General features: G+C 43.3%; 1 protein-coding gene across 2 annotated transcripts in view; it reads right to left on the minus strand.

Annotated features, from left to right (window-relative positions):
- Positions 1–15114, minus strand: part of tmem259 (transmembrane protein 259) — a 46315-nt gene that overhangs the window by 11800 nt on the left and 19401 nt on the right. For both annotated transcript variants that reach the window (XM_054733039.2, XM_054733040.2), the window contains exons 5-6: positions 4414–4524; positions 4203–4325 (exon numbers count right to left, since the gene is read on the minus strand). In XM_054733039.2, coding sequence (XP_054589014.1) covers positions 4203–4325; positions 4414–4524 — 234 coding nt within the window. The remainder of the gene's footprint in view (positions 1–4202; positions 4326–4413; positions 4525–15114) is intronic.

Here is a 15114-nt window from a genome sequence, read left to right on the forward strand (position 1 = left end):
TTTAACTGCAGTAGTGGACCCGCACTTCAAACAGCTTTTCTTTATGACGAGAAACGGGATGGGGCCTACTCTGAAGCCTCTCAGGAGACGGCACAGAGCAGACCGGTGAAGACGAGGACCCGCTGGCAAAAAGCTGAAAACAGCAAAAGAGACGGAAACAGGATGCTTCTTTATGGACACGGTGCAGAGGATGACCTTGCTGTGCCGAGCGCGTAAAGATCCTCTTGTGATGAAATGAAAGATTATCTTCAGGACAGAAGTAAAGTGGACACTGTTGCGGGGTGGAAAAATAACGAGGAAAGATATCCATGACTTGCTCGGGCAGCCAAACGCCTGCTCTGCACCCCTGCAACCTCCACTCCTGCAGAGCACATATTCTCCAAAGCAGGTTTATTGTTAATAAGTGGAGGAGCTGTCTCTTACCCAAGAATGTGGACATGTTGGTGTTTTTGGCCCACAACTTAAAACTACTGGCAGGTTTTTAGACCAATGCCAGATAACCAGTTCATTAATTTTTTTCTTTTATTTTTTTATCTCCACAAGATATTTATAATTCTACGATGTTAGAACGTTGTTAATAGGCACAAAAACGTTTAAGCTATTTGTTTTCCACAATAAGGACAGGGCCTTTAAATACAGCTTCTTTAAGAATAAGTGATAAGAACAAGAAATGTTTTAAGCAGCTTTACGCCAAGCCAACTTCATTTATAAAGCACTTTAAAAACGGCCCTCGCTGACCAAGTGCTGAACATAAAAACATAAAAGCATAAAACAGAATAAAGTAGAATACAGTATAAAGTTAAAGGCACGCTAAATTAAACACTCAAATCAAATAGAAATCCAAAACTTCATATGGTGTCAAAAGCCAAGCTACAAAGGTGGGTCTTTAAAGATTGTTTAAAGTTTCCAGTGAGGAGGCGTTCCTGATGTGCCGGAAAACAGTTCCATAGTCTGGGAGCAGCAACAGCGAAGGTCCTATCCCCTCTGAGCTCACGCTGTGTCCTTGGAACGACCAGGAGCAACTGGTCAGAAGACCTGAGCGACCGAGAGGAGGAGTGAATGTGCAATAGCTCAGAGAGGTAGGGCGGGGCGAGACCGTTTAAAGACTTAAAAACGAATAAAAGAAGTTTAAAATGAACCCTAAAATGGACAGAAAGCCAGTGCAGTGGAGATAGAACAGGAGTGATGTGTTCACTCCTCCCTGTACAAGTTAAAAGTCGAGCAGCAGCAATTTGCACACGCTGAAGTCAAGACGTGAGGACCGGCTGATACCAAAATACAAAGAGCTACAGTAATCCAGACGAGTTGCAATAAAAGCATGGATTACAGTTTTAAGCAGCCCAGAAAGAACAGAAATTTTATTTATGTTTTTCCTCGGTAGACCCTGAAGCAGTTCAGTCCGCTGAGATCTCTGTGTTTAGTCTTCTGGTTCAGGATTATATATATCCATATATCCTAACCTGAACCCTATATATATATATATATATATATATATATATATATATATATATATATATATATATATACACATATATATGGTCTTATATATATAATATAATATATATAAGACCAAAGAGCTTTCGAAGGACACCAGGAAAAGAATTGTAGACCTGCACCAGACTGGGAAGCGTGAATCTACAATAGGCAGGCAGCTTGGTGTGAAAAAATCAACTGTGGGAGCAATTATCAGAAAATGGAAGACATACAAGACCACTGATAATCTCCCTCGATCTGGGGCTCCCCGCAAGATCTCATCCCGTGGGGTCAAAATGATCATGAGAACGGTGAGCAAGAATCCCAGAACCACACGGGGGGACCTGGTGAATGACCTGCAGAGAGCTGGGACCACAGTAAAAAGGTCACCATCAGTAACACACTACAACGGCAGGGAATCAAATCCTGCAGTGCCAGACGTGTTCCGCTGCTGAAGCCAGTGCATGTCCAGGCCCGTCTGAAGTTTGCCAGAGAGCACATGGATGATACAGCAGAGGATTGGGAGAATGTCATGTGGTCAGATGAAACCAAAGTAGAACTTTTTGGTATAAACTCAACTCGTCGTGTTTGGAGGAAGAAGAATACTGAGTTGCATCCCAAGAACACCATACCTACTGTGAAGCATGGGGGTGGGAACATCATGCTTTGGCAAGTGGTGCTCGCTGCAGAACCACAAAGGCGGAGCTGCACCAGAAGGTGGAGCTGCACCAGAGTCAGCCCCGCCCATTCCAGAATCAGCCCCGCCCATTCCATAAGAGTCAGTCCAATTCCTTCTAGTTGTCAGACTTGATAGCATTCTGGAACCAAAGAGGGCGTTATAGCTAAAAAATTGAGGACGGAGTTGAGAAGTTAATTGAACAGTTTTTGTAAAGGTTCCATATAATTAAAAATCTAACTTTTGGAACTTTTTATCATGTTATATTGTCATTTCCTCATAAGAAACACGCCAAAGCCATTTTTGGCCTCATTCATGCATTGTCCTCCCATCTCAGCTTCAATTTGGTCTCCTCCCCCGAAGCGGGTCTCGTCTTGGTTCTCAAATCTGGATATTCTGTCAATTTTCTGACAAATTATTTCTGAAATGACTTCTACTGAGACACCGGCAGAAAAACCATACATCTACAAAGACACACTGGATAGCACAATTACATATAACGCCACATGCGTTTTCTCAGATGTGGTGGTGTAGTGGTTATGGAGTTAGGTTGGCATGCAAGACTGCATGGGTTCGCCTCCCGGTAGCGGAAATATAACGTTGTTTAAAATCCCTTTTCTTCATTTCTAGCTACACTTGCCAGTACTATGTTTACAACAATTTACTGGTATACCGTTTAACATATAATGACTAATGTGTTTATTTATTTATTTGTTTATTTAGCCAGTGTGAGTCCATTTGTGAGCAGAGTTTCAACTAAAATACTGTTTAGGAACGACCAAATTCAAAGAACTTTTAGAGACATAAAAATTTTGCTGAAAATAAACATTACAACTAAAATATTAACAAATTAAATGTTTCAGCTGGCTAAATAGATTGTTGCCGACCTCACCGAGAATCGAACCAGCATCAGCTGAGGGGAAAGCAAAACTTCATTTAGACGATCTCGCCACTGGACTACCAAAACACATACATTAATCAAATATGCTGTTGTACACCAGTTTTCTTGGAGAGGCTGTGGGTAGATATTCATCAGAAGAAACCTTTTCATTTCGAGATATATTCAGACTTTGTCATGTAGCAAGTTATGTTTATCTTGTTTAATTGAAGCATAGAACATAGCATTAACGACTGTAAACTAGTAACAGCCGTAATTCATGTGGGTCAGGTTAGTTTGCGATAAAGTTGGAAAAACAAAAACGGAAGTCAGTGGGCTAGGCTGAGTTTGCGTGAATGGGCGGGGCTGACTCTGGTGCAGCTCCACCTTATGGTGCAGCTCTGCCTTTGTAGGTCTGCAGCGAGCACCCTCTCTGCTTTGGGGCTGTTTTTCTGCTAAGGGGACAGGACGACTGATCCGTGTTAAGGACAGAATGAATGGGGCCGTGTATCGTGAGATTCTGAGCCAAAACCTCCTTCCATCAGTGAGAGCTTTGAAGATGAAACGTGGCTGGGTCTTCCAACACGACAATGATCCCAAACACACCGCCCGGGCAACAAAGGAGTGGCTCCGTAAGAAGCATTTGAAAGTCCTGGAGTGGTCTAGCCAGTCTCCAGACCTCAACCCCATAGAAAATCTGTGGAGGGAGTTGAAAGTCCGTGTTGCTCGGCGACAGCCCCAAAACATCACTGCTCTCGAGAAGATCTGCATGGAGGAATGGGCCAAAATACCAGCTGCTGTGTGTGCAAACCTGGTAAAGACCTATAGTAATCGTTTGACCTCTGTTATTGCCAACAAAGGTTATGTTACAAAGTATTGAGTTGAATTTTTGTTATTGACCAAATACTTATTTTCCACCCTGGTTTACAAATTAATTCTTTAAAAATCCTGCCATGTGAATTCATGGATTTTTTTTCACATTCTGTCTCTCACAGTTGAAGAGTACCTATGATGTAAATTACTGACCTCTGTCATCATTTTAAGTGGGAGAACTTGCACAATCGGTGGCTGACTAAATACTTTTTTGCCCCACTGTATATAGTAGTTTCTGTCAAAGTTTCATTTCTCAGCTGGTAACACCCCTCATCATTTCCGTGTTGGGCGGAGCCACTGTACCTTTGTTCTCCTCGTTCTCAGCAAGTGCCTTAACACTGGACATCAGGATGTCATCATAGCCCAGAAACTCATCCAGCAGGAATCGACTAAAGCCATCTCCGAAACAATCGTCCTTCATGGGATCTAAAAAAACACAGGGGCAATGAGGTCATGTGATCGGCTCATGTGACATTTGAAACCATCAATCAGCAAAATGACAAATCAGACTGACCCAGGGTGACCACCATGACAGGAATGTTGAGTCTTTGACGAGTGGTCTGTGACAGGCGAAGGAACCCATATTCCAGAGAGTATTCCACAATATACTCGTCCTGAGGCCACGCTGGAATCACAACAGACGAGTGATGCAATGACAGTTTGGCAATGAAACGACAGGCTGTTAATGCAAACAGGTAGACAGGCAAAACAAAGACATTCAGGTAACGCATCGCTGGGAAGTTTTAAAAGCGGATAAGTCTGAAGAGGAAACAGGAAGAGTTAAAGGACTGAGTGGAGGAATAGAGGACTAAAGAAGACAAAAATGTAGAAGTCAAGAAAGTGGGAGGAATAAGAGTGAGTGAGTGGAGGAGTCAGCACAGGAAGAGTGGAAGGAGGAGCTAGAGGAGGAAGTGGGTTTACCGGCTCTAATCATCATCTCCAGCTCAGACCCTACATACTAGTCTATACTTCCTTTCTGTGTTGCTGCAGACATGCAACACCATTTTTCAAGGTTGCAAGGGCCCTCCAAAAGGCTCGCCAAGAAAGACGGAGTGGAGCCCACTTTTCTAATTATCCGTTGAAAGTGACAGACTGCAGGCCTGTGACTGGTCAGGATGCTGCTACCTACCACTTCACCAACAGCACCGCCATCCCCGCCACAATAAACAAAACGTGAGCCAAAGTTGTCAAGCAACAGACACGGAGCAGATTGGAGAACGTCTCGCGGGGAAAAGTCCAACAACATAACTTTTTACAACACCGTGACTGAAGGAGTACAAAGACATGCAGCTAACTCTTTATTTGCATCCAAAAATATGAGAAACGTGGGCTTGGATGGTGACTGCATGTGTCCATGGTAAAAGTCTCTGTAATACATAAAAACAATGTAGATACACTTGAGACGTGACGGCAATGATAGCAGGATACCCCAGAAAAGCACTAAGCCCTCTGCTATCCTGGCCAGAAGAACAAAAAAGTACTAAAGAAAAACTTCTCCGTCAATATTCAGGGCTGTACAATGTGACGAATTTGTCGAAAGTGCAATGAAAAGCACTCTTAGCACTCGTGCGACAAGTTACTTTTTCCCCCAGACCATTATTAGCTGTTTGATGATGTCTGTGAAATTCAAAGACACATTCTAATGCTAACCCTTATTTTCAAAAGGGGGCAAATGTTATCTTAGGTTTTGTGTGAAGATATGTCCAGGACAAAAAAGGTGCATCGCCAATCTGACATCATCAAAGCAGAAACGGAGAAGAGCAGAGGTAAAATGGCGGTAAGTTCAGCGAACTGCAAACCCTTCCCTCAGGAGGAAAGAACCACCATAAATCTGGCCATGTGGTAAGTAGCAGCTACGCTAGGGGAGAGGAGATTATGTGGTGACATCATACCATCGTACAGACGTCTGATTTGTAGCATGCCGATTATGAACTTCTACAAGCTGAGGAATCTCAAAAACGTGACAGGCACGGTTGCAACACACTTCATAACTTTTCATTTAAACTGAAGTACAACATATGTGCGCTTCAGGGTGTAAAGCACAGCGAACTAGAAAATAGCTCTTTTAATCCCGTTCAGGGACCCATGAGCCTACCGGAAAAGGAGGAGACTTAGGCTCCCTATACGGTTTATGCATGCCCTTAACAGATTGGATTGTCCTTGAATTTTGAGGCTGGAAAACTGGAGCGGTACTTCTAACTAGAGCTGAAACGAATCCTCAAATGGTTCATTTAATTAAATTCCTCTAATCAATTCTACTGTTTCGAAGCTTTTGTTACATGTGCGCACCACAGTCTGAACAAAGTTCACTGGCACACCTTGTGGTAATCTAAATGCCGCGGAGGAAAAAAAAAGATCATCGTGAAACTAAGAATTAGGGCTGCGCAATACACTGCAAATGTGTCATCACTGCAATATCAGCATGCGCAATATGCATACTGCAAAGAACAGGAGGAAAAAAACGAATGGTCAGCTCAAATGTTTGCTACACATATGTAAACATGAAGTTTTTGACAAATCAAATAGAGCCCTTCACCCATTTGGCCAATGGGGATAGTTCTTATAGGTTAGATGCCCGCCCCCTAGGCGGACAGCAACTAATTTGGATGTCATAGGGCTGTGTTGGCTTACATGGCTCTGCAGTATCGCATGGACATCGGGGGCAGTTCCACTGGACATCGACTTTGTTCATAACTTTTATGGACAGGATTTCTAGGCGCAGCCAAGGCGTTGAGGGATTCCGTTTTGGTGGCCTGAGGATCAGGTCTCTGCTTTTTGCAAATGATGTGGTCCTGTTGGCTTCATCTGAACGGGATCAGCTGGGATGAGAATTGGCTCCTCTAAATCAAGAGACCGTGGTCTTGGGTCAGAAAAGGGTAGAATGCCTTCTCCAGGTCAGGGATGAGGCCCTACCCAAAGATCTGTCATCCCGGAGGGGCTTGGAGTAGATACGCTGCTCCTCCACATTGAGAGGAGCCAGTTGAGGTGGCTTGGACATCTGATTAGGACGCCTCCCTGGTGAGGTTTTCTGGGCATGTCTAACCGGGAGGAGACCTAAAGATAGATCCAGGACTCGGTGGAAGGACAATGTCTCTCACCTGACCAGGGAACGCCTTGGGATTCCCCCGGAAGAGCTGGCCCAAGTGGCTGGGGAGGGGTAAGCCAGGGCCTCTCGACTTATGCTGATGCCTCCGCGACCCGACTCCGGATAAGCGGAAGAAAATGGATGGATGGATGTCTAGTAAACACCTTAGCTCTGCTCTTTCTGCTGATTATGCTTTCCCAGGGATCTTCTGATTGCCTTTTCTAGTTCATTTTCTTGTTTCCTTTGCGGACATCTTTTGATCACAATTTTTGCTTTTCCCATTTTTTATGATATTTTGTTAGTCATTTTTTAATTTCTTTGCTTTTGTTGTTTGTTGCTAGTCACATTGTCATCGCCAATCACTTTTATTGTGCATCACAGGTTTTCCAATTACTGTGCATATCTACTTAGAATAACTAAACTGTACAAGCAAAAGAAAAATCCCCGCCATCATGTTTATTTTTAGATGTCTGCAGTCTTTAGCGTTGTGGAGCAGAGATGCAGCAGCAACCTGGAGTCACGTTGTTGCTGCTTCATATCACTGCCTCTATGGCAAGCCATTGTGATACATGTAAATCACAAACGCTTCTATCTTTACGTAACTTAAACTGGATTATTGCCAATTCTTACATTATAGATAGGCCACCATTGCATTGTTACCAGTAGAAATGAAATGTTATTAGCATTTCCAGTACTACTGAACATGTTAATGAAACACATTACATTTTAGTTGAAGTTTAAGTAAATGGTAAATAGCCTGTATTTGTGTTCTGGAACCCATCCAAGTCGTTTTACAACACATTCAGTCATTAACCCACTCACACACACATTCACACGCTGGTGGGGATGAGCTACGATGTAGCCACAGCTAGCACTGGCACACACCGAGCACTGGCGCCACCGCTCCCTTCGACCACCAGCAACAGGCAAGGGGGGTTAAGTGTCTTGCCCAAGGACACAATGACAGCAACAGCCTGAGCGGGTCTCGAACCTGCAACCTTCTGAATATGGGGCGAGCACTTAACTCCTGTGCCACCGTTGTCTCAAGTCTCATTAGCCATCACACACCAGACACAGAAATGTATCTTCATTACTGCCAAACTGCGCTAAAGCTAAAATGAGCTCCAGGGGTGATAAATGCTACAAAAACAACGACTAATCTCCCGTCCTCACGCTCCACGCCATCTCCAAACTACTTGGACAGCATTGTGACTCGCTAGCTGCTTAATTCCAATCTTCCTTCAGCGCTACGGAGGCTAAATTTGAACAAGTGCGATGAACAAGTGAGACGGCTGAGGATCATGGTCAGCGTCTGAGTTCACTTGAAATGGCAGCTGACGACCTGAGCCAGCGCGTCGAGGAGGTGGAGAAGCTTTGTTACACTCTGCGGGATAGCAATGCTAAGCCATCGGCTAAAGTGGATGACCTGGAGAACCGTAGCAGACGGAACAATCTGCGCATCCTCGGACTGGCAGAATCTACAGAAGGTGGCCGTATAACAGAGTTCCTCGCGGGTGCCCTGTGTGAAATCTTTGGCAAGGAACTAATTCCAACCCCACCGGAGCTCGACAGGGTCCACCGATCTTTGGCCGCAAAACCAAAGCCGGGTCAGAGACCTCAGCCGATCATCATTCGGCTGTCCCGCTACCGCATTAAGGACCTGCTCATCAGGGAGGCACGGCGGAGAGGGACGCTCAATTACCGCGGTCAACAGATCCGCATGGTGGAGGATTACAGACCAGAGGTCTCAAATCAGAGAAAAGAGTACAGGGAGCTGCTGGCCACGCTTCATAACAGAGGAATCAGCTTAAATTTGCCTTTATTAATTTATTTAAATTTTTGTGTTCTGGCCTTTTTTCTTGTCATTTGGTGAATATCTGACACGTTTATTTGAGAATCTGAGGCTATATTTGAGGCTATATGTTCAGTGCTTTATTCCACAATCAACCTCAATGAGTAATCCACTGAATATTCTCAGCTGGAATGTCAAGGGTCTTAATCATCCTCTAAGACAGGGGTCGGCAACCTTTTCCCATCAAAGAGCCATAAATACCCGTTTCCCACAGTAAAGAAAACAAGCCTGCAGATGTGCTGACGTTCTAATGGTCATGCACATCGTGGAGGGAGCTATATCAATCAGGAAAAAATTCCCATCAGAACATCTGAGATGGACACTGAGCTCAGCGCAGCTCGCTGTCAGCGCATGCGTATGGTGGACAGCAAGCTGAAGATGTGTTGGAGTGCGTCGCAGAACCAGAACCATGCAGGAAGATTCTGTGTTTTCTAAACCCGGTCTCTCAGAGACTTGTCACTTAAAAAAAAAAAGTTCCCTGATTATGAATCTTTGGCTGAATAGCGCTTGTTCCTGTCTCCAACACTGCGACACATCCATGAGCCTGTCTGAGGAACAGTCCAGAATCTCACATCCTCTTCAGCTCAGAAAACGCCTAGAGACTTATTTGATTATGCACAAGCAGGTGACCTGTTCAGGTTTACACAGACAATCTTTAAATGTAGAATTAGCAACAGATAAAAGTGAATGCAGTGAAACAAAACACATTGTAATTAAATATTCATTCATTAGTTTACGAGCAGAGAGCCGCATCAGATGGATGAAAGAGCCGCATGCGGCTCCAGAGCCGCGGGTTGCCGACCCCTGCTCTGACAGAAGGAAAGTATTAGCACACATCAGACAGAATAATGCAATAATTTGTTTTTTACATGGGGCTTGTGGGGGGTTGGGCGGGCGACACTTCCATTCATCATTCGAAGCTTAAGCTAGGGGGGTCTCAATACTTATCAATCGTAACTCAACTCCTAATGCAACTCAATAAACTCCTCATGAAATAATATCAGATAAACACGGCCGTTTTGTTATCGTCTCTGGCAAGCTTTTCAACACTAATGTGGTACTGGCTAATCTGTATGGTCCAAATCCAGATAATCCTAGCTTATTTAAACATTTCTTCTCTCATCTGCCCAATGTGAAAACATACTCGCTCATTCTCGGGGAAGACGTACGCTGCTGGCGGGACCCTGTTTTAGATCGCTCATCACCACACCAGCTTCCTTATGTAAATCCGCTTCACGTGCCCAATCTGTCTCTGATGAACTTGGTATTGTAGAAATCTGGCGACTTCTCCACTCCAACACCAGAGATTATTCTTTTTTTCATTGGTACACCACTCTTTCTCATGAATAGATCTCTTTTTGACTCGATAGCCGGCTGGCTGCATTTGTAACCTCCTGCGAATATGGGAGCATTGTTATCTCGGACCACGCCGCCTTATCACTAGCCCTGTCCATGCCCAACTTTCCCAAGATAGATGGGAGCTGGCAATTCAATATAACTTTGCTGTCTGATCCAAACTTTCTGGAATTTACAAAAGAACAGATCACGCCACGTTTTTTGGCAAACAAACTCCACACCAGATGTGCCTAGGATGACTATATGGTAAACCATGAAGGCTTATTTAAGGGACCAAATAATTTCTTACACAGTGAGCATGAGAAAGAAAAATTCTAAGCAAAGATTGGAATTATCACAATAAATTAAAAAAATAGACCACCAATTGGCCTCCTTCAATGATCCTGAAAATGTTCACAAACGCATTGAACTCCAAACCAAATTAGACCTTCTCTCAGGTCACGTAATAGAACGACAACTTTTAAAGAACGAGAAATTTTATGTACATGGAGGCAAGGACGGGAAGATGTTAGCTAATCAATTAAGAAGGGTCCAGGCAACACAGTCAATCACGAGATTAATTCAGAGATGGGTCCCACACTGGATCAGGAAACAATAAATACTCTAGTCAAAAACGATTACTCTGTTCTCGACAGGTCTCAAGCCCCTGATTATAATTCAACAGTTTTAGGAGGGTCCTAATTAACCTACCCTTGCGGATGATGCAAAAAAGGTGCTAGACTCTACTTCACAAGTTGAAATTATGACAGCTACTCTTTCCTTACAATCAGGAAAACCTCCAGGCCCAGATGGCTTTCCGGCCGAATTCTTCTATTCATTTTCTTCCCTCCTTACTCCCTACCTACATGTTGTGCTATCCAACTCATTTAATGAAGGTAAACTTCCCCGTGATTGTATGAGGCATCTATAACCCTCATCCTAAAAAAGACACAGACTGAAAATAATGTTCATCTTATAGGCACATTCTTTACTAAATGTTGATCTTAAAATCCTAGCCAAAATTTTAGCTCACAGACCGGAGAAATACCTGCCATCAAATATTAATGAGGATCAAATGGAGTTCATGAAAAACCGGCATTCCTTTTTTAATATACGTAGACTACTAAATATCTTAGACACTTCCCCAAACACTGTGCCAGAAAGCCTCCCCTCCCTCAATGCGGAAAAAGCCTTTGACTGTGTCAAGTGGACCTATTTACTTAAGGCTTTGGAAAAATTCTGCTTTGGGAGCAATTTCAGATCATGGATAAGACTTCTCTGCCCCACTGCCTGTGTTCTTACTAACCAGCAAAGATCCAAACCTATGCACTTACACGGAGGCACGCATCAAGGCTGTCCTCAGCCCCTTACTATTTAACATAGCAATAGAAACCCTCGCAGCGCTACTCCATAACAGCCCATCCATGTCCGGTATCCAGACAGACCAGGTTGAACACAAACTGGAATTATATGCGAATGACTTACTGCTTTTCATTTCAGATCCCCTCGCCACCCTCCCTAACATTTCATCCTTGCTCTCTGCATTCAGTACATTCTTTGGCTACAAGCTGAACCTATCCAAAAGTGAACTATTCCCCTTAAATAACCTAGCGCTCCTCCTTCCCCTTTAAGCTAGCAGAGGAAAGGTTTACCAACCTTGGTGTGACTATCACATTGAAACAGAAAACTTTTAAATCAGATCAAGCAAAACCTATTAGTGTGGTCACCATTATCCAATGTCAAAGTTAAAGTCCCATTAGTTGTCACACACACTGATGTGTGTGCGAAATTTATTCTCCGCATTTGACCCATCCCCTGGGGGAGCGGTGAGCTGTAGACAAAGCCGTGATCAGGAACCATTTGGTGGTTTAACCCCCCAATTCAACCCCTTTATAGTCTCTTACCAGAGTATTTCTCTTATCTGATGGCACCATCTAGTGGCCGACAAGCATATCACACAAAAAGTATGTGGCTCCTTTAAGTTTCTTGTTATAAATGTGCTTCTGTAGTGACAAACAGCTAAAACACGTCGCTTTACGAGTATTATTCTCATGTCATGTTGTGTTCTCACACATTTATATTTTAGAGACTTTCTTGTCCGTGAAAAGTTCATCAGCTCTGCATCAGCCGAGTTATTCCTTAAATTTGAAGCATCTAAGCGGTAGTCTAATGCTATTGGTTAGTTCTGGTCGGCGCTCAGTTTCATATTGTACGGAACTCTGCAGGGCAGAGGACGTGCTTAGCAGAAAAAAAAAGATGTATTGCTTACATTTTATCACAGTACATGATAACATTATCACTTTTACGGATTTCTGACAAGTCATACATAATTTCTGAAAGTAGAAAACTCCGGAAAGCTACTTTAATGCCGAGTGTCAAGCAGGGAGGTATTGGGTCCCATTTTTTCAAAGTCTTTGGTATGGCCCGACCAGGAATCAAACCCTGATCTCCCAGTCTCAGGGCGGACACTCTACCACTAGGCCACTGAGCTAGTCCACCACTTTAATTGGGTGAATTAACTGTGAAAATGAACATTCTCCCTAAATTGTTTTATCTTTTTCAGTCAGTCCTAGTCTTCATCCCAAAGTCCTTCTTGGATTCCCTAGACTCTACCTACATATGGAAATGCAAACATCCTCGGGTCTCCAGAATACATTTACAGGGAGGACTATTACTGTGGCAAGGTGGAGAAACGAGGGCCCGGACGGGATTCGATCAATCAGGACACTGTAACAGGATGCTCACACTGCCACACTACCAAATTGCTGCTGGTCTTTCTGGGCAGCAGATATTCAACCATTGGTGTATTGGGCTAATAACAGACAGACCAATCCCACATCTTGGTTGGCTATGGGTATCAGTTTAGTCCAGTACACCTCCTTAGCAGCTTTACTGGGGGCCTCCTGCCCTACTTCCTTACCCTGCCCAATAAATAACCGAGTGGTACAACAATCCCTCAAAGTGTGGATCCAGTTCAGGAAATGTTTTTAACTAAACAGATTTTCCCACCAAAGCCCTATCCTATCTAACTACCTTTTCCCCTCATCATCCCTTGACCAGACCTTGAAGGACTGGGAGGAGATGGGTATAAAGTATTTTAGAGATTTATCAGTGACAACCTGGCCCACTTTTATCAGCTTTCAAATAAATTTAGGATCCCTAGAACACTTTTTTTCAGATACCTGCAAATTTGGCATTTTCTCAAAGATCACTTACCAGATGTCCCAGTGGCTCCTCAGAGTTCTATAATAGATGACATTCTTTGCTTGCAGCCTTGTGTAAGAGGTCTGATCTCGAAAATCTATAATAAGTTGATAAACTTAAAACAAACATCTACGGCTAAGATCAGGGCAGCCTGGGAGCAAGACCCTAACCAACAACTACCCGATGACACCTAGGACTCATTCCTGGAGCTCATTAACTCTACTTCAATATGCTCCCGCCATTCTCCATTTCAGTTTAAGGTGGTCCATCGGGCCCACATGCCTAAGACCAAATTGTCCCATATATATTCGGATTCGAACTCCCAATGTGACAAATGCAGAAAAGGCGAAGACACGCTGATTCACTCTTTCTGGGCCTGTCTCAGTCTTAGAACATTTTGGCAGAAGGTCTTTCAGACTCTCTCAGCAGTCTCTAAGGTGGATATCACCCCTGACTCCCTTCTAGGTCTGTTCAGTCTTTATTCAGGGAGCCACAATGTTTCTTCTGATATTCGTCTAGGGTTGTCACGGTAACCGGTATAGCGGTAAACCCCGGTAAAAAAGTTGACAATAAAAATAACCGTCCAGTTTTTAAAAAACTAAATTATCTCGGTGGGTTTACCGTGGCCGCGGTTTCGGCGCCGTGACCCTTACCAGCCACCGTCGCTTCTGCTGAAGTTCCCGCGGCGCGCACACGCACTTTTTAGTTTGCAACGGCACCAAAACTTTGAAGCTGAAATAATGGCCGAAGGAGGAGACGGCAGCACCCAGGACATCCATCAGCCCTCAAAGAAGACTAAATCGGAAGTATGGGCATATTTTGGATTTCTGAAAAGTGCTGAGGGACAGTTAATAGAAGACGGCTATCCCGTTTGCAGAACGTGCAGGAAACAAGTGTCTGCAAAAGGCAGCAACACTTCGAATCTAATGGCACATCTGCGTGACCATCACCCACGTCTCTACAGCCAGTGCAAGGTAGGTTAACATTAGCATTTTAGCTTAAATGCATGACGCGAGGACTTTTGGTTGAGGGAGAATGCAACGAGTCACTATATACTGCAGCCGCAGCGTCCTCTGCCAGCATTTAAACCGTGTCACGGACACCCTGTTGCTGGATGAAGCATCTTATTTGTTGATGATGAAGAGAAATATACAATTAGTTCCTTGTCATTGATTTGTTTACTTATTCAATGCCATTTATACTTGAACATTTGGATTTGATTACATAGTGTAGTAGTTATTTTAGTAATTTGTTTAAAGTGGCTATTTATTTTAAATACATATTTTTTAAGGTTGACTTGTACAGCACTCAAGTCAAGTGTGGACTGGAGTTTTAGATTTTCATTTTGATAATGAAGAAAACAAGTATATGAGAAAACAAGTGGTGTTTCTTTGATTTGTTTACATATTGTTTATGTTTTGAATGTTTGGATTTGTATCATTTAAACCTGCACTGACTACTGTAACACGTTCCAGAAAAAGAAGCTATTTGTTCCTTTACTTGTGAAAAGTTGCACTTTTGCTAAGGCTTTGTGTTATTTTAGGTTTAATAAACACTGTTAAACCTTTTCAGAACTATTTCAGTTTGTGTAGAACAGGACTATCAATGCTTTCTGAGCATATGCAACACCGTTTAAAAATACCGCGATAATACCGAAAACCGTGATAATTTTGGTCACAATAACCGTGAGGTTACATTTTCATACCGTGACAACCCTATATTCATCACATACTGTCATT

The sequence above is a fragment of the Nothobranchius furzeri genome, chromosome 8, assembly GCF_043380555.1.
Source record: "Nothobranchius furzeri strain GRZ-AD chromosome 8, NfurGRZ-RIMD1, whole genome shotgun sequence".
Classification (NCBI taxonomy): Eukaryota; Metazoa; Chordata; class Actinopteri; order Cyprinodontiformes; family Nothobranchiidae; genus Nothobranchius; species Nothobranchius furzeri.